General features: G+C 32.6%; 4 protein-coding genes across 7 annotated transcripts; 3 read left to right on the forward strand and 1 right to left on the reverse strand.

Annotated features, from left to right (window-relative positions):
- The first annotated feature begins 2,464 nt into the window (after positions 1-2,464).
- On the forward strand, positions 2,465-6,800 carry LOC142522823 (wax ester synthase/diacylglycerol acyltransferase 4-like). Its single transcript, XM_075626370.1, has 5 exons — positions 2,465-2,755; positions 3,417-3,989; positions 5,718-6,071; positions 6,167-6,304; positions 6,474-6,800. Exons 1-5 carry the CDS (start codon positions 2,480-2,482, stop codon positions 6,633-6,635), a joined length of 1,503 nt encoding a protein of 500 aa, XP_075482485.1. The 5' UTR covers positions 2,465-2,479; the 3' UTR covers positions 6,636-6,800.
- A 798-nt stretch (positions 6,801-7,598) lies between these two features.
- LOC142522420 (uncharacterized) lies at positions 7,599-12,473 on the reverse strand. Of its 4 annotated transcripts, none has more exons than XM_075625794.1 (5): positions 12,379-12,473; positions 9,810-10,204; positions 8,627-9,171; positions 8,450-8,513; positions 7,599-8,112 (listed from the first exon to the last, which is right to left on the reverse strand). In XM_075625794.1, exons 2-5 carry the CDS (start codon positions 10,195-10,197, stop codon positions 7,688-7,690), a joined length of 1,422 nt encoding a protein of 473 aa, XP_075481909.1. In that variant the 5' UTR covers positions 10,198-10,204; positions 12,379-12,473; the 3' UTR covers positions 7,599-7,687. The 4 variants fall into 4 exon arrangements, with proteins under 4 accessions (XP_075481909.1, XP_075481910.1, XP_075481911.1 ...); XM_075625795.1 differs by having other exon boundaries at positions 9,810-10,254; XM_075625796.1 differs by having other exon boundaries at positions 12,105-12,465.
- Positions 12,474-15,849: 3,376 nt separating this feature from the next.
- Positions 15,850-18,293, forward strand: LOC142522592 (cytochrome P450 CYP72A219-like). The gene is made up of 5 exons (XM_075626077.1): positions 15,850-16,268; positions 16,388-16,608; positions 16,693-16,937; positions 17,317-17,701; positions 17,806-18,293. The coding sequence occupies exons 1-5, from the start codon at positions 15,995-15,997 to the stop codon at positions 18,229-18,231; spliced, it is 1,551 nt and encodes a 516-aa protein (XP_075482192.1). The 5' UTR covers positions 15,850-15,994; the 3' UTR covers positions 18,232-18,293.
- A 3,939-nt stretch (positions 18,294-22,232) lies between these two features.
- LOC142522493 (8-hydroxyquercetin 8-O-methyltransferase-like) lies at positions 22,233-23,908 on the forward strand. Its single transcript, XM_075625929.1, has 2 exons — positions 22,233-23,047; positions 23,483-23,908. Exons 1-2 carry the CDS (start codon positions 22,283-22,285, stop codon positions 23,783-23,785), a joined length of 1,068 nt encoding a protein of 355 aa, XP_075482044.1. The 5' UTR covers positions 22,233-22,282; the 3' UTR covers positions 23,786-23,908.
- The last annotated feature ends 1,985 nt before the right edge of the window (positions 23,909-25,893 follow it).

Raw genomic sequence — 25,893 nt, forward strand, 5'->3', positions numbered from 1 at the left:
AATGTAAATACAAGAGAAATAGTGGAATACAATGGACTCAAAGATGACTGCAAATATAAAAATTGATCATACCCAATAATTGTTAAATCCCATTCTTTCTCTTTTTTAGAGGCAACGACGACACTACGGTTCACACGGCACACAAAAATGGAAAGAAAAAAAAAAATCTTTTTTGAAAAACAAATCGCAGACTATGATAATTAGCAATTTATGTCGTTTTCTCGGCTGCTTACTCCGCCGAACAATGATCAATTGTATAATAGTAAAAAGTTTTAGATATTTTCACTTTTTGGGTAGGGTTTTTAATCATTTAGTCAAAGTACATTAACTTTATCATGATATTCTACGACTATTCGGCAAGAAATCAACCCAACAAATTAATCTACCAAATGAGAAATTTCCCAAAAAAATCATTGTTAAATTTATTACGAAATGTTATCAACATTTTATAATAACTGAAACCGGAACCGTGAAACCGTTAAGCTGGAACCGGGTTAGAACCAAATTTGTTATTCCTAGTATAAAGTGATTAAAAGTCTTGTGATTGAGAATTTATGACTAATTAAACAAGCCTTGTCACCGTGCATTAATATATATTTATGACTAATTAAACAAGCCTTGTCACCGTGCATTAATATATATATATATATATATAATTAATTAATTTTGATACCTTGTCTGTCAATGATGTTTACCTTTGTATTTATATCAGAGGTGACACTCACTTATTGGACACGATGAAGTATATCAAAATTATAAATCTATTAGGCGAGCATCATCTCATTGATGTACACATAAATGAATACTATTTGTGGATATATATCGAGACACTGCTAACTATAGTGATCATCTATCAATGATTGACCTAACTTGTTACTTAGTTTGTAGCTCAGTTTATGACTGGCCCGAAGAGTAGCTAGGTTAAATTACTAGCTTAAGCCTCAGTGTACGTGTGTGTCAGTGTGTATACATCTTAAAAGAGTGAATTGGTGGGATCATAGTCCCCATTTATCATCTTGTTCGCCCATAACGTCGGTCACATATTTGTTTACATTTCGTGTTGATAACCATATTGATATTAAAGTTATTCATCCATCCACCAAATTTATGGAAGTACTTGATTGCCTGCACTCACTACGTGTATGTATTAAGTAACAATGATAAAAGAATAGCCACCCTTAATTAAATTAGATCGAAGAAATTTCTTTGTGAAAGTCTCAAGCCATTAACACTTTTTTGATGATAGATGCATGTTCAAATATATATATACATATCCCATAGTTTAATTTAGGCACATTTTCATGAAAATTAATTAATGGACTTGGTGCACCAAATTGTGAGATATAAAACAACAATTAATGCAACATGAAAGAATTATTTGACATTAAAATACTAATTACATAGAGACATGTGGGAATCAGATGTACGTGTTGTGTGCAGTGTCGTAACATCTTAACACAATATGCAACGGAATTATATAATTTATCACATAATTAGATTTTGATAAATAAAATAAGACATAATCAATCATACACAAGTGTACACACTCGTGCATTGTCTCATGACAAAAGATTCAATTAAAAAAAACTTGTCGGTTAACAAAATCAATATTAGTGAATAAAGAAATTGAGGAAACAAAATGCATCCAAAATGTTTATCAAACCAAATAACCAAAACTACGATGCAACATGAGAACTATTTTTGAATGCAAAATTAATGGAGCAAAATTTATATTGATTTGTAATTACTAATTTTCGAACTTTTTATTTTCAGTATTGTGGTTATTTAATTAAATACTCCATTTTCAAAGAATTAATTTCACACCAAAATCCATTTGACCCATGCACCTGTGATGTAGGATTATGAACATACCAAAACTTCTTATAGCTGAAATATTGATCGGGAACCAATGATTTGCAGTCACTTATTCGATGTCAAAGTCTCAAATTTGAAAATCAATTGTAACAATCTCCTTTTCACTCAAAAAAAATGTTTCTCGGGAGCATTCGAGTTTGAAATATATTTATAAGATAATGTATATTTTACATAAAAACAGGTGCCGCCCCAGTAATAAATAGGAACAAGTGGCTACTCAACACATCCCAAAATACTTACATTGAATTGCTATGTATATATATTCAAACTTTCTTTATTAGTAGCGTCCCACCCAATTAAATCTGCATTTTAACACCTCCAAGAAATTTCCTGCTCATTCGAATTGCCATACATGTCTGCATCTACATCTGCATCTACTTATCCACAACCCTTTCTAGATATATAAGATATGTTTATAATTTAAAATTATTATATAATAATATATTAATTTTGTGGTGATTTCCCAAGTTTATTAATACCCTACTGCTGCATCATCTCTTCTTTTCAATATTAGCAAATGAAAATTACAATTCTGTTGTCCACTCCAGGCCCGGCGTGGGCCCTTGTGTATTTGCCTTCGAATGTGAGCTGTTTGCATTAAATAATGGCAACCAACTCTCAGCATTATTTAAAGAAGAGCATGACAACCCATTCATTCAACATACCTAAATTGTTTTTCGACAGTTCATACAGTGAGGATCAAATGGAGATACCATTTGATGAACCAGTTAGCCCAACTGGACAATACTTCACAAGTTCTGTAATCTCAGTCTCCGTTATTGGGGTTATGGAATCCGAAAGCCCCATCGATGATTCTCAAACTATGGAACTTCTCAGGGACCTCTTCATCCCCGTTAATCCTCGTTTCTCCTCCGTTATGGTACCTAACGATTCTCTCTTTTTTATTCGGTTTCTTGAAAATTTTGTAATTTACATGTACTTTTTATGGAGAAGATCATATACTTTGTTCGATCCCGTATTTCTGCCCTTCCCCATTTTCCCTGTCCATCCACATGGTCTGATTGAGTTTGTTAATATATATATTTGGTATTTGAAGAGGTGCAAATGAAATTTGATCCTTCTTAATTTTCACAAAAAAAATTTCCACAGTTTTTGTAAAATATTGGTGTTATTTTGATAAATCATAGATTTTGAAAAGTTCATGGATGGTAAATAATTAAGGTGGTGATGCACAAAAGATGGATGAAACAATATTATTGTGATGATCATATTTGTTATAAGTAAGGAATAATTCTTGGGTTAATGGTGGCATATATATATTGTTAGTTATCTTTATTAAATAATTAATTTAAAAAATGATGAGAATTTTTTTAGTTAGTCAATGGATTTTTGCGATCATCTGACAACATTTAAAAAAGTAAAACTAAAATTTTTACCATCTTTTTCAAAATTTTACTTTTTTTACAATTTTGTATGCAATAAATTTGCAAATTTTTACAGAACAAAAAATTCCCAAAATGTAAAAATCATTTTCACTGGAAAAGACAAGAAACCTAATTCCATTAATTTACTTTCCACAGGTGAAAGACCAAAAAGGAGTGAAACATTGGAAAAGGGTTGAAGTTAAACTCCAAGACCACCTCCATACCCCAATATATGAAGAGGGAAAATCCCCAGAATACTACCAACAATGTCTTACACAATACTTGTCAAAAATAGCGATGGAGCAGTTCCCACAGACCAGGCCATTATGGGAAATTCACATCTTCAAGTACCCCACAATTCATGGATGTGGAAATGTAATTTTCAAGCTCCATCATTCATTAGGGGATGGCTTCTCTATAATGGGAGCCCTTCTCTCATGCTTGCAAAGGGCAGATGATCCTTCGATCCCCCTCACGTTTCCCATATTGAAGGGGAATACCGAGGTTAAAAAGAGTGAGGGTTTTCTCCATAAATTATCGACTATTGGTTGTGGGACGATTAATACATTGTCGGACTTTGGATGGAGTTTGTTGAAGAGTACTTTTGTCAAGGATTGTAAGTCGCCGATAAGATCCGGCGAGGATGGAGTCGAGTTCCGGCCTATAACAATCACCACCTTGTCCTTCTCCCTTCATCAAATCAAGCAAATCAAGTCCAATATTCATGTGGTTAGTTCATCCACTTTTTCTACTAGCTAGATTAGTTCCATTTAGTCGTTATATATAATAATTAAATATATTAAATGAAATGAAAATGAGATACGAAAGTTGTATTTGTTTTAAAAAAATTAATTTTTATTTTGTAAAAAAGACAACAATGATTAATATTAATGTAACAGAACTGGTAGTAGATTGCAATTTGACTTTTAGCAAATATATATATATATATAATGAATTAAAAGCTATCACCTATATATCACCGAATTTGGTGCGGTCGTAGGCAAATGAATGCTCGTAAATACTTGTGAAGAAAAAGATGCTTACTTTGGTGGGAGCTATCAATTCCAACATTTATTACGTATTCTCCAAAAATAAATAATAATATTGCTACACAAATCTTTTTAATATTTTTTTATAAAAAAAAAGAAATAACATTTTGAAAGTTCGGTAGTGAAATTCCTAATTTCGGAAATTTCATTTTATGATAATTATATTGCATGGAATATCTAAATTGACTAATTTGGTGTATTGTTTATTACTCCCTCCGTCCCAAGTATATACTTGTATTTTTTAAAATATGGATTTAGAAAAATCATTTGAAAAATAAAATATTATTGTGTGCAATAATTGTCACTGCTTGATAGAGTGATTGAACCGTGGTGCTTGAGCTGCTGTGTGGTTTAAAAGATTTGAGTTGCACAATTACCACCAACTATAGTTTTTGATAAAGCGGCAAGCGCTCAGTCCTACAATTGGTATCAGAGCCAAGGTCATGGGTTTGATTCCCATTGATGGCAAAGAGTGCAATTATTGGGAGGGAGATTGTTGGGTGCAATAATTGTCCCTGTTTGGTAGAGCGATCGAACCGTGGTGCTTGAGCTGCTGTGCGGTTTAAAATATTTGAGTTGCACCATTACTACCAGCTATAACTTTTGGTAAAGCGGTAAGCGCTCGGTCTAGGGATGGGAAGAAATACCGAAATACCGTACCGAAAAAATACCGAAATACTGAAAATAAATTTTTTTTATTATTTTTTTTAAAATTTAAGTTCGATATACCGAAAAAATTTCGGTATACCGGAAAAAATGTCGGTATACCGACAAAATTTTCGGTGTCGGTACGGTATCCGGTATGAACCTTTTCATATCGAAAATGTGGTGCGGTATACCGAATTTCCGGTATCGGTATCGGTATGAAAAAATTCCATACCGATATTTATGGTACGGTATACGGTATCGTAATTCAGTACGGTATATCGTACCGTACCACCCCTAGCTCGGTCTTACAAATTACATACAAATTTTTTATTCTAAACATTATTAATTCATTCAAAAAATAGCTGCACAATTTTCAAATTATAGTTAATAGAGATATATTAATAAAAGAGTTGAAAAATATTGCTAAATATGATACAAATTTATATACTTGGACGAACAAAAAGGTAAAATGACAATATAATTGGGACGGATGCGAGCTGACCTAACACAACACGTTATGTTTGGCCCAATTTTTAATTTTTTTTTTAAAAAAAATTTTACAAATAAAGCTTTTCTTGAAAATGACTGAAATCCCACCACCTAACATAAATATTATTTTTCCATACTTGCATTTATTACTCGTTTATTGTCGTTCATTGATTCAATTTTATGTATGATATAATGATCATCAGTAGGTAACTTTTGATAATTTACGGATTAATATTATATTGAATTTTCTTTTACATGAATAATTGAACAGACATTAAATGATGTGATCTGTGGAGTCATCTTCATGGGAATAAGACTGTACATGCAAGAAATGAACCACGATTCAAGAAATGCAGATTCAACAGCATTAGTTCTTCTCAACACCAGAAACATCGCCGGCTACAAATCGATAGCAGAGATGATCGAACCGGGCGCCGAATCGCCCTGGGGGAACCAGTTTGCCTTCCTTCATGTTTCTGTCCCTGAATTAACCGAGGAAGAGTTATCAAACCCATTGAGCATTGTGTTCAAAGCACGGGCCGCTATTAATAGGAAAAGAAATTCTTCAGCCGTGCTTCTGACTGGAAAATTGCTGGACACGATGAGAAAGTTTAGAGGGCCTGAGGTATGAATATATAAATAAATTAATACACATTATCTGGTAAATGAAATATGTGTATGAATTATGATGAATGGAATTGGGTTCATTAATCTTGTCAGGCGACAGCTTCATACATCCACAGCACATTGAAGAACACGAGCATGACAATCTCGAATGTAGTAGGGCCAGTGGAACAAATGGCTTTGGCAAATCAACCAGTGAAAGGCATATACTTCATGGTCGCTGGCGTTCCACAGGTACTCTTCTACTTTCCCATTACGATCGAAAATTCCAACCTAGTTAGCTGCCTGAATATGTGGACCTCATGCCTAAGATCGAAGCAACACATTATGAGATTCATTCTTGAAAATATCGATTTTCGTTGCATTTAAGTTTGAATTTGGATCAATATTCATCTTCTAACAGAGCCTTACAATAACGATGGTAAGCTACATGGGAACGCTGAGAATTGCTGTGGGAACTGAGGATGGGCAAATCCAATCTCACGAGTTCAAGTCTTGTGTTCAGAAAGCCTTTGATATCATTTTCAAAGCAGCAGTCCCTTCCGATCCCCTGAAAACTGTATAAGAAAATGGAAAAATCATTATCTGAAGTGAAAATATAAAATATATATAGCAGTTTTCTCATTGTTTTAAAGGATAAGGTTCAAATTTTTCATTGTTCTGAAAGCAGACAGCTGCTCATACATGTACTTTAATTGACTTTTGTTAATTAAAATTTCAATAATGTGTTGTTTATGGAGTTATTATTTTGATTTCAAAAGAAATGTGTTCAAGCATATGATTTATTCAAAATTAGATACTGGATGTTGGGTTTGTTTGATCAATTAAATTAAGAAAACACAAAGATTTTAGTGACTATTCCTATAATTCTAAATTTAATTGTTTGGAATTACATGAATAAATAATTTTTAGGCCATTACCAATGTTACAATTGAATAATAGAACTCCCTTAAATCAGAACTCGTTAATATTAAATTTTCTCATTTCTTAATCATTCATCGATGTTATTTAATTTTCGTTTAGATTTATTATTTTTATTGTTTTTTAATTTTAGTTTTAATATTTTATTTTGTTTTTATCCTACAAAATTTTCTTTTATTTATTTTTTTCGAAAAAATCATACCGTTGATCATATTTATAGTTACACTCATTTTATTTAGAGAATAAAAATTTAAGATTGAAGACTTAACAATAGCACATCAATTGCTCCCTGACAAAGGCATTGCTAATTCCAGATCCATAGCTTACAGTAGTAGTTCAGTTAGTTGTTTGCATTTGAAATCTTTTGCATCCACACTAAACTGGTACACACACAGTAGTAGATCAGTAGGTTGTTTGCATTTAAAATCTTTTGCATCCACACTAAACTGTACATACATTTCATTCCCGAAGCTGCTCGCATCTATTCTTCGAGATCATTCACGGCCACCTCCATGGATGGCACACTGCCTTGAAACCCAACTCCATTTTCAAAATGGTAATCGTGAAACCAATTGATGAAAAAAAATATGAACCAAAATCAAGAAAATATTTTTAACCATGATGTTAGATCTTCATCCCAATATATTGGTGATTTGCAAGTAACATATAACTTGTCAAAACTCTACAATCTCGCAACTAAACATCGATATCAAATTGTTCCTCGAGAATATGTTTTGGAACTCTTCCAAATCCCTTTGACACTTCTTCCATGTCTTTGAGTGTGGATAGCTCTCTTTTTATCTGTTTAATCCGACACAGGACAACATCCGGAACTGAGTCTTGGTCCTTCCTTGCTGCATCTAGAGAAAGCTCAAGCCTCTCTTTGTCAAGCTGTTGATAGAGATTTATAATGCGATCCTTCTGAATGGAAAGCCGTTCCTCCGCAAGTATGTACTCAAGCTCCTGAGACTTCCTTAGTGCATTCAAAACATTATTGATTTCATCCTCAAGTTTAAGAGATTCAACCCGAGGGTCAAATGTTAAAGATAATGATTGACGCAAATCCATAATACGATCTTGTAACTCCTCATCCTCTGTTGATTCTGGGACACCATTTTCATCTGATGACAGCCATACCATTTCAAAGGTTCAAAAAGACAAAAAAATCAAGAAAAACTGTATTATTCCAAATGAAACAGAGTTTAGATTAATGAAAGAAGATGAAGTCGTGATATGCGGTGAAAAAATATTATGTATATGTCAATGCAACGGTTCATTTTCTACTGTACTACAAACAATTATTTAGTTGCTCGTGATGAAGACGAATACATGAGAAAATTTGAGAGTTTCGTCGTTGAAAAGATTAATATAATGGAAATCTTTTCCAGTAAAGTGTGAGACTGAGGCTCATAACAATAAAAGATGCTTAAAGTTGGAAAGAGGAGAGAGACAAAATACCATCAGCAACTGCAGAGACTTCTTCCTTCTTCCAAATATCTTCGATATATGTTCCATTCTTAAGCTGACGTAAACATCAGATTGGTCATGCTGATGGTTTAAAAAACTCTACAAATAACAAAGAAAAACTTCTTCAAGAAAACAAACAACCAATCATCTACCAATCTCTTCGGATACCTTTAACATGGCCTCGTCAATACTGTTTAACAACTGATGGGCACTTGTTTTATTTGATCCACGTAAAACACAAATACCAACATTTAGAATCTTCTCAATATCATCACGAGAATCAATTGATTCACAAGTTTGTAGAAGTTTTGTAACATGTGAAACCAGATCTGTCCTTGAATCACAGCGGCAGCAATAGTACTCTGCTTCCAAACCAATGCCTCCTCCGACTGTCCCAGCCATATAAGCACGGAGAGCACAGTCAATATGGCAATTGTGTCCACATATGTATCCATCAATAGTTGCTTCACACCTAATGTAACTGTGGGAACCAAGAGCTTTATTAATAGTCCTACTGCACAGTATACAACAACAATCTCGGCAGAAACTGGGTTCACTGCAGCAAATATCACAGAACATGATTTCTAAAACAGAGTCTTCTCCAGTATCTAAGCTGCTGCAAAATTTGTTTCCAGCCTTACAACCACCCATAGGTGAATCAGATTCTGGATGTTCTGAAGTGTCACTGATATTTCTGAAGATTTCTTTATCATCTACACCAGTAAAAAAGACGTCCATAGTTAAATTTAGCAAAAAAATTGGCCAAAAAAGGTCTAAATAACTTCGAAATAAATGGATATTTATGGTAGGAAATGTGTATATCATGTAACCTAAGGACACAACTTTGTTCAAATGATGCATTCAAAATAGGTATGCTGAAAACAAAATACAACTCAGTTGCCCCATCTTACCAGCATATATATTATAAACTTTTAAGGAGTATAATTTAAGATAAGAAGAGCAACAGATAATATCCAGCTTGTATGAAGATTTGCAAAACTCTCATGCCTATCCAATTTAACTTGATCTATAAAAGAACTGGCATCCCCGAATCTTTATTTACATAGCAACCATTGTATTTGAATCTGACATTGTAATCTACCACAACAGCGTCAAGAACAAAATAAAACTATTTGTGGTAGCCAAATACTACAGTATCAAATTTATTTCTGCAGACTCAAAACTTGAAACATAACATTAACTATTACATGTCAGCTCTAAGAAGTTATGTGAGTTAAAATTAGAGAGAGAAAAAAAGTCGTGTTGATTTAATCAGCAAGACACAACTTAAAGCCTTGTATCTAACAATAAAAAGTAAGTACAGAAATACCAAGAAGCCATATAAGCTTACCTCTCCTAAATGCTTTAGAAGGGATCTTCCAGCTAAATGAAGAAAAAAAAGCATCAACATCCGCATCAGGGAAATGCTTTTGGACGTACTGTTCCAATGAGAGTCTACTTGCAAAACATCTTCCCTGACCAGTCTGGCGAAAACGCCTGGGAAGATATAAGTATCTGTCCAGAAAGAATCCAGACACGGCGATTCTTCTCCCGACCTTCCAAACCCATTTATCCCCTGGATTAGGCCAATCTTCAGGAGCATAAGGAAGGCCTTCACCAGAATCATTAACAGATACTGGATAGAGGTGAACACCGTTTTCCTTTGGCCTGCATGGACTACCTTCATTTTTTCTAGGATTATCAATGTCCATGGACTCCCTTTGTAATTCTTGAATCATTTAAACTCTGCATAATCCAATTTGAGAAATATCGCAATTGAGTCATAAGTATCAAACCTATACATATGCAAATAACAGAAATTCATAGTATTCTCAAATCATATTGAGTTGGAATTAAGAAGATCATCTTCTAAATGTTTGGTCACTTTGGCCATCTACGATTAGGTCCCATAATGGTTCAAGTGATTTATGTTTGGATTTAATTTGCTGACTTTCAATTCTCTTACCTTGACTTGCAGGAACCAGCCTAGTATTTCCAAAGGCATGGTATAGATGAAAAGGTGAGCACTAGGATTTGCATAGTTACAAGTTAGTTGTTAAGGAAACCCACAAAAATCCACTCTGTATGGCTCATAGTTATTAAAAGCGTGCGCCTGGCTGCGCCTAGGCGACAGGCCCAGCCAGGCGCACCCATTGCGCCTGGGTTACACTTGAAACAAGCGCGCTTAAAGCGTGCGCCTCTGCCAAGGCCCGAGGCTCCGAGAGGCGCAAATCGTGCGCCTCTGCCAAGGCCCGAGGCTCCGAGAGGCGCAAATCGTGCGCTTTAAAGAAGTTGACTGATATTTTGTAAGTGAATAAAAATTAACTCGAACTCAACCAATTTTGAAGCTCACTTAGCAAAGCCTGCGGCTATTTAATGATTAAAGAAACCCTATTGTCGCTCATTTATGCAATATTTTTTTAACAGAAATTTCATAAGTCATTTATTCAAACTTTTACTGTAATCTTCTTTCTTTTACGATGATGATGATAGTTGAGCAGGATGATAAAGAATCTGATGATTTAGATGATAGTTTAATCCTTTATACAAACTTTTAATCTAATTTCTTCTACACTCATGACTCATCATTGTTTTGGATGATGACGACGACGACGACGATATAGTTGCAGACGTTGAACAAGAATTTGATGATTTAGATATTTGAATTTTGTTAATATACTATGAATTGATGATTTACTAATGAACTTTAAATGATTTTTTTTTCCTGGTTATGATTTACTTTATATTATCTATTAATGAACTTTTTATTTATAATGTTTGTTATCTTTGTGAAAAATATTTAATTTATATAATATTATAGTATAAATTACTTTATATATATTGAATTTTAAAATTTATCTTAACTGTGCTTTCCTTCGATAAAGCGTGCGCTTTGTATTGCGCCTTGCGCCTTAGGCTCCAAGGTACTCTAGCGCTTTAGTGCGCCTTGCGCCCTAAATAACTATGGTATGGCTTTTCCTCTGTTACCCATATTTGGGTGCATACATTTTAATCGATTTTACGATGTAAACATTGCTCACACTGTCCGAACTCAACGGATGGTAAACCTTTCCGATATTGCTCATTCACTACCATGATTCTCAATGGGAGGCAGAACATTGGACCACATCGATAAAAGTAGAGCTTGAACCCAAAAAGAGAAGCTGTTTTATATGAGATAGCCTCTCTCAAATTCATTAACAATTACAAATTTGTTCATGCTGGAACCATTATGGGATCCCAACACTACATACAGTTTGAAAACTCACTCTAGCGGCCCACCAAAGATGAGTTTTTTTTCATTACCTTTTAGTATTCGGCTCATGCACCTTTGTTCAATTTATAACATCGACACACGCCCAATTATCAACGTTAACATGATAATAGTCATTGCCAAGTCACCCATTCCATCGCATTGCCTCTCAAACAAAGCACCAAAATTACGTAATGAGTCAAAAAAACTCTTAACCCAATAAACTGGCAGGTGAGACGGGAAAGCCTCCCAATCGTGTAAGCCACTAAAACATAGATTGTGAAGCCGATATTAGATCTCAGCATAAAACATTTATAAACGTTCATTCTTCCATCAAATTGTGCATAATAAAAGATATTTTTAATGAAGCAAGCAAAAGGAATCAAAGATCACCTCAAAATCAAAGAACACACTCATAAAGATCACCACTAATTCACGACAGCATAACTCAGAAACTAAAATCCAGTTTCAGTTTCACCCAGCAAGATTCTCAGGTTTACACAGTACTGATGTATGAAGGTTCAATACACAATCAATTTCAGTTTCCCAGAGCTTCATAATTTCAAACATAAATAAATAAAAGCTAAAAACGAAAGGGAAAAGAAAAAGAAAAGAAAACTTTCATTGTTGAAGCCAAGCATAAATCAAAGGAGAGGGATATAGAAACCTTCCAATCGAGTACTCCGGAAAAACTCGTCCCGCTTTTCTGTTGGTCGAGCCGCACACAATTTCGATGAAAAGGAATTCCTGCTTAACCAAAATAAATAATCCACTCAATCAAATTATTTGGAAATTTGATTTTGATTATTTAGAAACTAAATTTTAATTTGAGTAGATCTTTTATGAGACGGTATCATGAATTTTTATCTGTGAGGCAGGTCAATCTTACCAATATTCACAATGAAAAGTAATAATCTTAGCATAAAAAATAATATTTCTGCATAGATGACTCAAATAAGATATATGTCTCACAAATACGACCCGTGAGACCGTCTCACACAAATTCTTGCCTTTTAATTTTGTTTAAATTGGTTTTAATTTATTTTTATTTTCTATCTAAGCGTGTCAATAAATCTGTTAGTTTAGAATCATGAATTCATAAGTTTTTTTTTTTTATTGTTATGACATAAATGTAAATTACACTTTATCATTATGTCTTATTAATTATGCAATAACGTAGGACCGAACACTTGCCGCTTTACCAAATGCTATAGCTGGTGGTAATTGTGCAACTCAAATATTTTAAACCGCACAGCAGCTCAAACATCACGATTCGATCGATCTACCAAGCATGGAGAATTATTGCACCCAACAATCTCCCACCCAATAATTGCACTCCTTGCAATCATGGGAATCGAACTCGTGACCTTGGCTCTGATATCAATTGTAGGACCGAGCGCTTGCCGCTTTACCAAAAGTCATAGCCGGTGGTAATGGTGCAACTCAAATCTTTTAAACCGCACATCAGCTCAAGCAACACGATTCGATTACTCTACCAAGTAGGGACAATTATTGCACCCAACAAATAAACATATTTTATGTCTAAATGTGAATAAATCTATTAGTTTAGAATTGTGAATTTATAAATTTGTCATTTTATTATTCAACATTATTGTATTTTAGTTAGAACATAAATATAAATTACACTTATCATTATGTCTTACTAATTATACGATAAATAATATAATTATCATCAAAACACAGGCTTAATTCTTGTCTAAATGCGTGAATAAATATATTAGTTTGTAATTAAAAATGTAAATTACAATTATCATTATGTCTTACTAATTACGGTAAATAAAATATTTATCATCAAAATGTGGGCTTAATTACTTGAACAATAGGAAATGGAATGAGCAACAATGACCATGTATGATCTTATGTAATGCGTCTTTCTTTATGTTCTCAATTTATCAACAACTTTATTCTCCATAAGAACTGGTATTTTCTTATCGTCACTCGTTACCGTGGAGCATAATTATGAATATTTGTTTTGACATATTTTGTCGTTAATGTGCACATGAATATGTTCACCATTCACATATGGTAATTGTTATAACAAGGTTTCAATTCTTATATCACTAGCTTGTCTCATGTATCTTTAGGAGTAGCACCCATTAATATTTGAATATTAGTTGTTGTTTTCTGGTTGCATTTTATGTTACTAAGAAATTAATGATAGCAATGAGCTTTATTGCTTAAAACGGAAGCAATGAGCTTTATTGCATTTTACCTCTGAGGGTCAAATTTATATTCGTTACTTATTATTTATTAATAATGACAAGAAGGAAATCAATATACAATAATCACATAACACAAACAATAATAAATCGACCAAAGTTAGTTCCCAATATTTGTTCAGAAAAATAAAACAGATCCAGACATTTTATTTCAACAATGAAAATTGATAAGTGCTATTTTTCCTATCAATAATTCACTGCAAGAAGACCAAAATAATGTAAGGATTAAAGTGGTTGTTCTTCGACAAAGAAATCAAACCTTCACAAAACAAAGTTCAACAACAACTGGGAAGATGATATTCATTGATGAAAAAGTAAGTTTTCAAACGAATAATGGAGCCAAAACAAATTCATGACAAAAAATTACTATGACATTCTCCTAAACATATTGTTATGAATACTCTTCATATGCAAGTATGTGCATGCAATTATCATATTGATATTATTAGTTGTATTAACTTGAAACTACTAAATTTGCTTATGTTTTTTGTTTAATGATACAATGATTAATGGTATAGCATTTTCAAAAATTATTCCACTATTTCAAGATCAAATGAAAATGAACAAGAGACGTTATATTATCGAGGACCCGATTGTCCAATAAGTAAACAAAAAGTATCCAAATGTGAATGAAAAATAGAATTGTTGTTGTAAAGAGACAACAATCAGCAAGACACAATCACAAGTAACATTTCACGACTAAATTGTGATTTTAAAGAGTTTGTCTATCTGAAAGCAAATCCAGTTACTGATAATGAACATGGTAAGTATTGCGATAATTATTTTATATATTTGAGAAAATGATGAATTTGTTTAAAGACGTACAATTCGGTTTTGTACAGATTTCATTGTCATTTTGAAACAAAAAAGTCTGGCAAGTTATCCGCTTTTAAAAAAAAAATCAATATTGGTTATAGAAGGAAAATAATTTTGATGAACACAATGCAAGTTCGTAAAATATAACCACTTAATTTGACAATTATTTCAAAATTTGTTTCTTGCATGCTACAAACTATCACAATCACCTTGTGAATTAATCTCTCATTGAATGAAGGGAAACTTATGTAAGACAAACGTAAAAACTCAATCGCTGGCCTTCTGCAATCATAAATGAGTATATATCATGGTAATGTCGTAACTTTTTTTTTATATATTTTTATTGTTATGTCCATGAAAAATCTGAGTCACCTCTACTAAATAATTTAGGATTTCCTTAGTTGCAGTCAACATTTAGGAAAAAATGCTACAAAATTCAAAATGCAGTGAAGCAGCAAAAAATAAACTTATGATACATATAAAATCATCGTTCTTTTTTACACTAAAAAGTTATTTTATGCTACTAAACAAAATATTTTTTGGCATATGTTAAAAAATATTGCGGGAAAACAGAGTTTGAATACACTGTGGACGGAAAAAACAAATCAAGGAATGCGAGGAAATCAAACTAGAGTAATTGTTGGATAAGAATAATTCTTTGAAGTATGTACAAACAATATTAAAACCCGGTATTTATTTTCGAAAGCCAAATTAAATAAGATAATGTTGGTAAATGTATAAATAACTTAAATATGTCTTTTTACCGAGCCGAGCTCTGGATAACTCGTAAATGGTTTGATTAGTTTACATCTCTAGTTGTATTTTTGTCAATTATATGCATTTCACGTGGCAAATGTAATTACATTTATTTACTCCAAAATGAGTATATTTTCCAGTTCAAGGAGACTAAGCAATTACCAATACACGCTGCAAAAAATCTACTCATATTGCTTACACAAAATTATTTTGAGTCAACAATACTAAATCTAAATATAAAATGGCATAAAATATATAATTCAATTCAAAGATCTGTCGCAATATTATTATGATTATATACTAAATCAACTCTTGACTTGATTTTGTAAGAGAATTTTTTTTAATGTCTTTTCCATATTAGTGGCGCCAGATTACAAATTTCCAGAATCTGGAGCGTCACTCAAAAATTCAATTCTCAGTGAACAACGTATATATGGAGGTTGGCGGAGCCGTAATACTGACAGAGTAACAATGGAAATTCTGTGTCTCGGTCTTTCAATCTGGTGTGCTGTTGTTGTACTATTTTGCACATGGAGAGTGGTGAATTGGGGTTGGTGTAGGCCTAAAAAACTGGAAAATTTCCTGAGACAGCAGAGTCTCAGGGGGAGCTCGTATCGCTTCATCTACGGCGACACGAAAGAGATTTCCTGTGTTAATGAAGAAGCAATATCTAAGCCCATCAATTTTGATGATGATATAAAGCCAAGAGTCCTGCCTTTTTACTACAGAACCTTCAAGAAATATGGTATGTATTCATATCTCATTTTTATCAAATGATCACTTTCATGGGAAATGCGGATCAAGTCTTTTTTGAACGTGCGACATCCTTTCTTTAAACATGGCATTAAGGACGGTAAAATTCAGGAAATGGCGGCTTCATTTGGCAAGGTCAAACACCCACAGTGCTCATTACAGATGCTGACTTGATAAAAGAAGTGATGTCGAAGAATTTTATGTATCAGAAGCCAAAAAACCCGAACCCGCTAGCCAAGCTGCTCGTACAAGGATTACTTTTCTACGAGTCTGATAAATGGGCGAAACACAGGAAAATCGTCAACCCCGCCTTCCATATCCAAAAGTTGAAGGTTATCGAGTTATCAAACATGTTTTTAGAAACACTACTATCGAATTAAAGAGCTGACTTTTCATGACTATGGCCATTTGTGCAGCTTATGATGCCTGCCTTCTTTTCTAGTTGCCAAGAAGTCATAAACCAATTGGAAGAGCGAATTATGGTGGACGAAACGAATGAAATCGACGTGTGGCCTTATTTGAAAATTTTAACTAGCGATGTGATATCAAGAACAGCATTCGGTAGTAACTTTGAACAAGGTAGAAGGATATTCCAACTTCAAAGGTTGCAGGGTGAGTACAGGACCAAAGCTTCGCAATCTGTGTATATTCCAGGATGGAGGTAATCAAAATAAAACCTATATCAAAATGCAATTACGATTTACTGAAATTTCTTCTTAAGACCACACGTTGTTATCGTTCTAGCAAACTTTATATCAGGTAGTGATTTTGAACTGTACAACAGTAATTCTTAATTCCAATAATAAATTGCATATTGATTTTGCAGTTAAGAGGAATCGAACATGCCATTTTGGTTCTGATACCAAACTTAAAATCAAAAGTTTGTATATATATAGCGGATGGTAGTGATAGGATTAAAATATCTAAAATTGTACAAGAACTGAAGAGACATTCAATTGTTGTAGCATGTAGACAGTCACGGTGGATAAGATGAGTAATTATTTTGTCACAACATCACTCGATCTTTTCTTTCTAAGCAGATTTATGCCGACCAAAACTAACAAGAGAATGAAGAACATAGAGAAAGAAATTCAATCAATAATAAGGGCAATGATCCACAAAAGATTGGAGGAGAAGGAAAAGGGGAAAGCTTGCAATGATGACTTATTGGGCATATTATTGGAATCAAATTTCCAAGAAATCGAACAGCGTGGAAACAAGAAATACGGGATGAGCATAGATGAAATAGTAGAAGAATGCAAGGTGTTCTACTTAGCCGGCCAGGAATCGACTTCAGTACTTATCGTTTGGACACTGATTTTGTTGAGCAGGTATCCTGAGTGGCAGACTAGAGCTCGAGAGGAGGTTTCACAAGTGTTTGGGAGCAAACCACCCGATTTCGATGGGTTGAATCATCTAAAAATCGTAAGGAAAACCCATATATACCATCAACACGTGAATAAAAACCAATAACATTCAGATGACATAAGATTGTAGCACTAATAATATGATCACCATATATATTGCAGGTTACCATGATTCTATATGAGGTCCTAAGGCTTTATCCACCGGTGGTAGCCCTTAGCCGAATGGTATTCGAAGGAACCAAATTGGGTGAATTAACATTGCCAGCAGGGGTGCAGATTATGCTGCCTATAATAGTATCTCATCACAACTGTGAAATATGGGGGGACGACGCAATGGAGTTCAAGCCAGAAAGATTCAGCGAAGGATTAGCAAAGGCGCAAAAAAAGCAGGGCATATTTTTCCCATTTGGATGGGGACCTCGAATCTGTGTCGGACAAACATTTGCGATGTTAGAAGCAAAAATGGCTATAGCTATGATACTGCAACGTTTCTCCTTTGAACTTTCGAAGTCGTATACTCATGCTCCTCACACCGCTCTAACTCTTCAACCCCAGCATGGTGCTCACTTGGTCTTGCACCATCTATAGGGGAAAAATTAATCTGCGACATTTCTTGTAACGGGGGATAATTTATAACCATGCTCATTTTCCGTTGGATTGTTGTAAAGGTTTGAAAATATTTACACATTTCCTTCCAGAGCCACTCCAGTATATTTGGAGAGCACTGTACTTTATCTGCACATTTGCTCATCATTTTATGGTTGATTGATATAACTTTTCAGTTACTTAATTTATGACATTGAAATTATGTATATAATAATATAATGTATGTGTTATATATATTATATATGTGTTATATATATATATATATATAATATAATATTATGTATGGATGAAAAATAATTATTGGTGGCACAGGAATGGTGGCTAAGGATGTTGGTGATGCGTTCCCTGGATTGAAGTGTATTGTGCTGGATCTTCCTCACGTTGTTGCTGGCTTGGAAGTGACTGACAACTCGACCTTTGTCCGTAGAGACATGTTTGATCTGTTCCTCCCTGCTGATGTTGTATTCATAACCGCGAGTTCTTTAAAAAATGGAAAATAACTTGTGCCAGCAATTAATTTTTTGAGTATCAGAAAAATATTGATGTGACAATCGAAAATGTTTATGTTTCCAACACCACGTAAGAATTTGGACCAAAGCCTAAAATTGGACAAAGTAGGCGGAACACAAAAAAACTATATTTCCTTATATAATGTCTTGTTACGTCGAACAAACTATTATGCAAGTAACCTTTTTTTTTCTCGAACTATCCTCAAATTGTGGATTAAGAACTAATTAATTGACATGGTGATGTAGTATGATTGGACTGACGAAGAGTGCAATAAAATATTGACGAAATACAAAGAAGCAGCCCCTAAGAAAGAAAATGAAGGAAGAGTAATAATAATAATAATACAGATGGTTTACTTGTTATAGATGATGATGAAATGAAAGAGCACGAAGCAGTTGAAACTCTGTTCTTTTTCCATACGTAGATGATGACTTTGGTCATTGGAAAAGAAAAAAAGATAAAAACTTGTGTCAGACGGTCTCACGGGTCGTATTTTGTGAGATGTATCTCTTATTTGAGTTATCCATGAAAAAATATTACGTCTCACAGATAAAGATTCGTGAGACCGTCTCACCAGAGACTTACTCAAAGAAAGAAGTGAGAAACAACGGAGAGAAATCTATGTGGCTGCTGGTTTTAACAAGAATACTCTTTGTTTAGGAATGAGATCTCTAATCGAGATTTTTCCATAATGTAAGAATATATATTATGTGTGAATGAAAGAAAATTAATGGTGTGTTTTTTTTATTAAATTAATTGTGTTTTTATATGTATACTACTTGTTGAGAATTTATTTCGAACATAAATTCTTTCGAGCAATCAAATTTATTTGAAATACATGATTTCAAATATATTGATATAAGTATATCTTAGGTTTCGTTTGAATAGGAGATTTAAATTCGAATGAATATTTGAAAGAAAGACTAAAAAATAACTAATGGAGAGTAGAAGTAAATTTTGACTGGATTTCTATTCTATCATTCCAACAGGAATTCTAGAAGCCGCCCTATCGAGTCCAAATTTCTCATTGAAAAAAATCAGATGCGGATATTAAATTACATTCAAAAGTGTTGGGCGACCATATCCAAGTATTGTCATAGTTGGATATATTTAATTATTATATATATATATATATATCGGAGCAACGGTCGTGGGAATAATACATACAATATCGTATTGGAAAAAAATAAATTTCACAATATTTAGTTAATACAATTTTAGCTGATTTTAATTTTGATTTTGATTTTGATTTTAATTTTAATTTTAATTTAATTTTTTGGAGCATGCACTGCAGCATGTTGATGTTTACATAAGAACTCAAAATGAGATGCTATTTTTTTTTATTTGAGACAAGAATTCCAAATTGTACTGCAGCAGTATGAAATATTTGTAAGTCTTTGTGTTAACGAAATTATTATTACCCAAAGATTTTTGGTGATCGATAAAATCAAAACAAGCACTTGATTGTTTTAGGAAACAGCTGCAGAGTCTTATGTATAACAGGTATCAGTTCAACCGCTTGATTTCCAATAGCTTCAAGAATTCAGACCACATATCAGTTCAACCGTTTAAAGAAGAAGAAGTTCAAACCGGCTGTTTAAAGAACATTATATCGAAGTCATTAAAGAGTCATTTGTTGCATACTTAATGAAAGACATTCTCCAAACGGTTCAGAACATTCAAATGGATATGCATCGCGACAAGTCAACCATGTTATGCACAAATCTCTATATCGATCTGTATTTAAGTCAATATCCCAGAAAAGAAATATTACTTATGTCCTACAAGTTCTGATGGTAAAATCAGTTGCCATAAAATGATATTCAGAAGTAACTTTTCAAGGAACGAGATTCAAAGTTCTGCTGGCAAAGAGAAAACTAAATGCTCTCTAAAGAACATTTAATGTATTTACAGCTGATAGTGACACTGCATTCTCAAGTTACATGTTAACGTTGCTCATCTCTTTCCGATCGTTGGAATGATAGCAATATAAGTATAGCTAGAAGTATGCAACAGCGAGACGAAAGAAAACGAGATACACAACCATCAAGCTTTCAACAGCGAAATTATTCCAAGCCTGCATAGTTCAAGAATCTGAGCACAATCAAATATTATATACCTCAATCGTTCATTCAAGCACGCACTCAATAGAAAGATATCTGATATTTTAAGGATCATGCAACCAAAACAAGATTGTTTATTTACATCAATAACCTTTTGGTTATTCGATTAATAGTTGTGTCTGGTGAACCAAGGGTTCTTAAAATCCAGAAGTGTAAAGTGATCACTAAGAGTTCCAAAACAGACAGTGTGATAAGTCTTGGAGTGGGCTGTTGCTAAGAGTTTTGTAAAGCCAAAGTCTTTTAGTGGAATCCTTCTTAAAGAGAAATAAGGGGTAACATAGGAGTTTTATCTCCGAACATCCATAAAAATCTTGTGTCTTTACTTTTCGCAAGTTATTACAGTTTAAACCGTATCTTGTTGATTAGATTGTCAACCGCTGAAATCATCATTAGAAATATTGAACCGGTTTCCACACGTGTCAAGTGGTTCATATTTCTAAGTTCTAACTATTTGAGAAAAACGTTTAAGCGTCCTAAAAATAGTTGAAAACAAATTTTAAAAGCAAATATTTTTAAATAGTTTTTTCATCTCCTCTAAATTCTTTCTCGATCTTAACATTTTGAATATTGATAGTATCCTAAAATAATATTAAAGAATTTAATATCATTATAAATACTAACTGACGACACACACTATATATGTATAAATATATATATATATATATGAATCATAATCATTAATAGATCGAGTTGATTAATAAAATTTTGTTATAGTTTTAAATTATTATTTTGATATCTATTATATTAAATATGAAATTTGTAGAGATAATATGTGTATTTTTTAATTTTTAAAATAGATTAGATATTATAGTTATGAGTAAATATATGAAAAATGTTATTTATTTAAATGACTAGGTATCACATAGTAAAAAATAACGTGTTAGGCTCTGATTGCATGTTCAAAATACTCTTGGAAAATTCGGCCTTTTACCAGAGATTTCAAATATGTTCGCTCAGACCATTTTTCAATAATAATAATAATTACACCATTGTATTGATACAATTGTACAAGATTCATCAACAACTCATCTATTTTAAATCTATAAAAAGTAATATTTAGAAATAATTCAATTCACGAATTGTTCAATTTACTAAATTTATTGAAAAACCATTTTACTTACTTTATTTAAATTAAGCCTATACTAAATACTAATTTGATGTCATGAACGTCTTTCATTTAATATCAAATTAAATTATATATCCTTTATTTATTTAATATTAAACAAAAATATATTATCGTAAATCTATTAGGACACGGAACTATCTGAATAATATCAAAATTTTCCATTAAAAAATGTTGATTATATTCTTAAGTAATTGAGTCTTATAAATTGACAAGATTATCTTGTCCAAATGGTACTTAACGATCTTCAATTTTCCAATTTTATTATTCTCAAGAAATGGCCTTCTCTGATGAGACTCAGCAACTCCTTAACGCTCGCGATCATGTATGTAATCAAATTTTCAGTTTCGTAAACTCCATGTCTCTAAAATGTGCAATGGAACTTGGAATATTTGATATTATCCACAAACATGGCAAACCAATCACCCTTTCAGAATTAATCCATGCACTCCCAATCAACAAACAAAAATCCCATGATGTGGATCGTCTCATGCGCCTTTTGATCCATTCGAAGTTCTTCGTCAAGGTCTCCATCTCCAACGACGATGAAAAAGAGGGCTATTGGCTAACACCAGCCTCTCGTCTCCTGGTAAAAGAAGAGCCTCTGAGCCTAGAACCATTTGTAGCAGCCATGCTTGACCCTCTTTTGGTATATCCATGCAATCATTTGGGAGAGTGGTTTAAAAACGACACTCCCACGGCATGTGTCAGCGCTCATGGAAAGCCATTTTGGGAGCTTTCAGGAAACAATCCGAGGTTGAATCAGTTCTTTAATGAAGCAATGGCTAGCGATTCACGTTTTGTGGCTAGTGTGATTTCTAGAGATTGCAAACATGTTTTCAAAGGTTTGGAATCAGTTGTAGACGTCGGGGGAGGCATAGGAATCATGGCTAAGTTTATCGCTGATGCGTTCCCTGGGTTGAAGTGTCTTGTGTTGGATCTTCCTCACGTAGTTGCTGGCTTGGAAGGGACTGATAACTTGGCCTTTGTTGGTGGAGACATGTTTGATTTTGTTCCTCGTGCTAATGCTGTATTCCTCAAGGTATCAATCAATTCAACCTTCAAGTATATCACTATCTACAATATTTATTGTTTATATATAACTTTCAAAGAAAATTGCAATTTTGCTCTTTATATTTACTATTTGCAGTTTTAATGTTAGTCAGCTAATGTTTTTTTTTATAGCAATTTTAATAAATTTTCGTGTAAAGATTATTTCATGTTGACGTGGCTCTCGATAAGTCAAGTGTCACATACTAAGATAGCACTCCACTAGAAAAATACTAGAATTATATTGACAGTAAAAAAACGAAGAAACATACATGACTATAACCCAATTCCGATAATATTAATATAGCATACAAAAAAAAAAAACAATTTTGATAGCATATATATGTATGTATCAGTGGTCGCTTATCATGTGATTCGCGCGCCATTAACCAAGAGCTTGTTAATTGACATGATGATGATGATGCAGAGGGTATTGCACGATTGGAATGATGAAGAGTGTGTAGCTATATTGAAGAAATGCAAAGAAGCAATTCCCGACAAAGAAAATGGGGGAAAAGTGATACTAGTAGAGATGGTGGTTGTGGATTGTGACGATGAACATGAGACAACCGAAACTCAATACTTATGTGATATACAAATGATGAGTTTGACCACTGGAAAAGAGAGAACAGAGAAACAATGGAAACAACTCTTTTCCACCGCGGGTTTCTCGAGCTATAAGATTATTCCTTGCTTGGGAATAAGAGCTCTAATCGAGATCTTTCCCTAATTTAAGAATATCATGAAATTTAATGTTTCCTTAAATTTTCATTTTTCTACACACGTATCCATTTGGTTTGTAATAAAGAAAACTTATATCCAGAAATTAATAAAGTGGGCATGTTTTAAAAAAGTTGTTTTTATGAATTATTTATTTGTATGAGCATTCTACACTTTTCTAATACTATTTCTTAATTCTATTATTGACTCTACCACGAATTGTATTCAACATATATAATTTTCCAATGTTTAACGTTGAATGGTAGTAAAGTTTTTACTTCTAGAACTATATATTTTTTAATAATTTTATTAAGTCAAATTAATGACTTTTTTTATATCTATCTAATCAAATTCAGTGTAATCTCTTATTTAATTATCCATTAGGTTGGAGGATATTCTTTTAAGAAAAAAAATGAGGATTAATTTTAATTTACTTTCAATCTTTTACGTGCCGATTTAAAATAACAAAACATATGTCATATGATATTGAAAATTGTTATAGTCCGACACTATGTCAGCAATTAGATGAAAATAACATTAAATTAAAATTTACCACACCAAAACCAAATTATGAAGAATTAATGGACTAATCAAAACTCCAAAATTATACAAATTAGTTGAAAAAAATTCGCTTAAAAAATGTATTGTTCAATAAACTATTATGCAAGTAACCATTTTTTTCAACCCCCTCAAATTGTAAATTAAGAAGTAATTGATTGACATGATGACGATGAGAAAAGAGATATATTAATTATATTAGTGTCGTGTTTTTATGAGTGTTTACCAAGGAAAAATTATTTCGTATTACCTGTGTCATCCTTTTTTATTATTATTTTAAAAATAAAATTTCCAATTGTTTGATTTTTATTTTTAAAAAATGTACCTTTTTATTACAAAGAAAATGAACGGTTTAAATTTTTAAAAAAATAAATTGTTGATTAAGTAATAAATATATTTAAAAATAATAATACTATTTATTTTAAGTAATAATAATTTAAATCGTGTAAATAAAATTGAAAATATCTTTGTTTAATATAAAATAAAAATAAAGATGAATAAATGGATAGTGAGACACATAAATAATGAGTGTTAATGTTAAAATGAATGCGAGAGAATGTAATAGTTAATATAATAAGTGGACCTTACGATTTTTGATGAAATGACATGTGTTATCTATTCTTATTTATTAAATTTGCCGATATGATAGAAATCGCCTAGGAAACCAAAATATGTATATTCATTTTTGCCCTTCCATTATGGACAAATTCACCAAAATTGTTTTCTATCAAAATTGCAGTGTAATCAATCATTATTTCTTATAATTATATTTTGATTCTCATTTAAATATAAATCGAATGAATTATAAAAAATATTGTACAAATACGAAACGCGTGCATCGATATACTAATAACTAGAACCAATGCCGATGTCCTTAGAGGCATCAATGCTACTTACATGCACTAAAGTATCCTGACTGGAAAGTTGTTTTGAAAAATAAGAATATTTACTATTGAATTATATGATAAAAATTGTTGAAAATAATTAATTTATTTAATGATAGATGTAGATTGGTAAAAGAACAAATAAAATGATATTTAGTATGAAACATATGCTATATGTTTGAGATATATGAAAAGTAAAATGTTGTATTTATATTTGGGAAGGAAAGAAAATGTATTTTTTTAAATCAAATCGTGCATTTCTTTTTTTAAATTAAATTGTCTTGTATATCCGCAATGATTCCTTTCACTTACTTTTATTTGTTTCGTTGTATTAAAATTATCGTATATGATGTTCGAAATCGCTTTTGTTTGACATAGGAGATATCTCTATTTTCCCCCCCGGAGAATCTCTTTAAACAAGCAATAGCCAGCTGAAGTGAGCCAAGCTCAACAATCTGGAATGCTTACTCACTCAAGCAGTAAGGCCTGCGGTGAAAAAATTGTAGACAAATTTCTGGATCGCCTTCGGACCCTTCTTTTCGATAAGAAGAGGCTAGTCTTGAAAAGAATAGGTCATTAGAATGATGCTTGAATGGTTGTTCACAAGCATGAGTTAAGGATAGGAGGATAAAATTTGCTTTGGTGTCAAGGTAATAACTATTAATAGTCATCGACT

Source organism: Primulina tabacum, chromosome 13 (assembly GCF_025594145.1).
Source record: "Primulina tabacum isolate GXHZ01 chromosome 13, ASM2559414v2, whole genome shotgun sequence".
Lineage (NCBI taxonomy): Eukaryota > Viridiplantae > Streptophyta > Magnoliopsida > Lamiales > Gesneriaceae > Primulina > Primulina tabacum.

Coding starts and splice junctions, on each gene's coding strand:
- LOC142522592 (XM_075626077.1), top strand. CDS start 15,995: ATGGAAATTCTGTGTCTCGGTCTTTCAATCTGGTGTGCTGTTGTTGTA. Junction 16,609..16,692: donor TCCATATCCAAAAGTTGAAG/GTTATCGAGTTA, acceptor CCATTTGTGCAG/CTTATGATGCCTGCCTTCTT. Junction 16,938..17,316: donor GTGTATATTCCAGGATGGAG/GTAATCAAAATA, acceptor CTTTCTAAGCAG/ATTTATGCCGACCAAAACTA.
- LOC142522493 (XM_075625929.1), top strand. CDS start 22,283: ATGGCCTTCTCTGATGAGACTCAGCAACTCCTTAACGCTCGCGATCAT. Junction 23,048..23,482: donor CTAATGCTGTATTCCTCAAG/GTATCAATCAAT, acceptor ATGATGATGCAG/AGGGTATTGCACGATTGGAA.
- LOC142522823 (XM_075626370.1), top strand. CDS start 2,480: ATGGCAACCAACTCTCAGCATTATTTAAAGAAGAGCATGACAACCCAT. Junction 3,990..5,717: donor TCAAGTCCAATATTCATGTG/GTTAGTTCATCC, acceptor ATAATTGAACAG/ACATTAAATGATGTGATCTG. Junction 6,305..6,473: donor TGGTCGCTGGCGTTCCACAG/GTACTCTTCTAC, acceptor ATCTTCTAACAG/AGCCTTACAATAACGATGGT.
- LOC142522420 (XM_075625794.1), bottom strand. CDS start 10,197: ATGATTCAAGAATTACAAAGGGAGTCCATGGACATTGATAATCCTAGA. Junction 9,172..9,809: donor TTCTAAAGCATTTAGGAGAG/GTAAGCTTATAT, acceptor TTACTGGTGTAG/ATGATAAAGAAATCTTCAGA. Junction 8,514..8,626: donor TTGACGAGGCCATGTTAAAG/GTATCCGAAGAG, acceptor TGTTTACGTCAG/CTTAAGAATGGAACATATAT.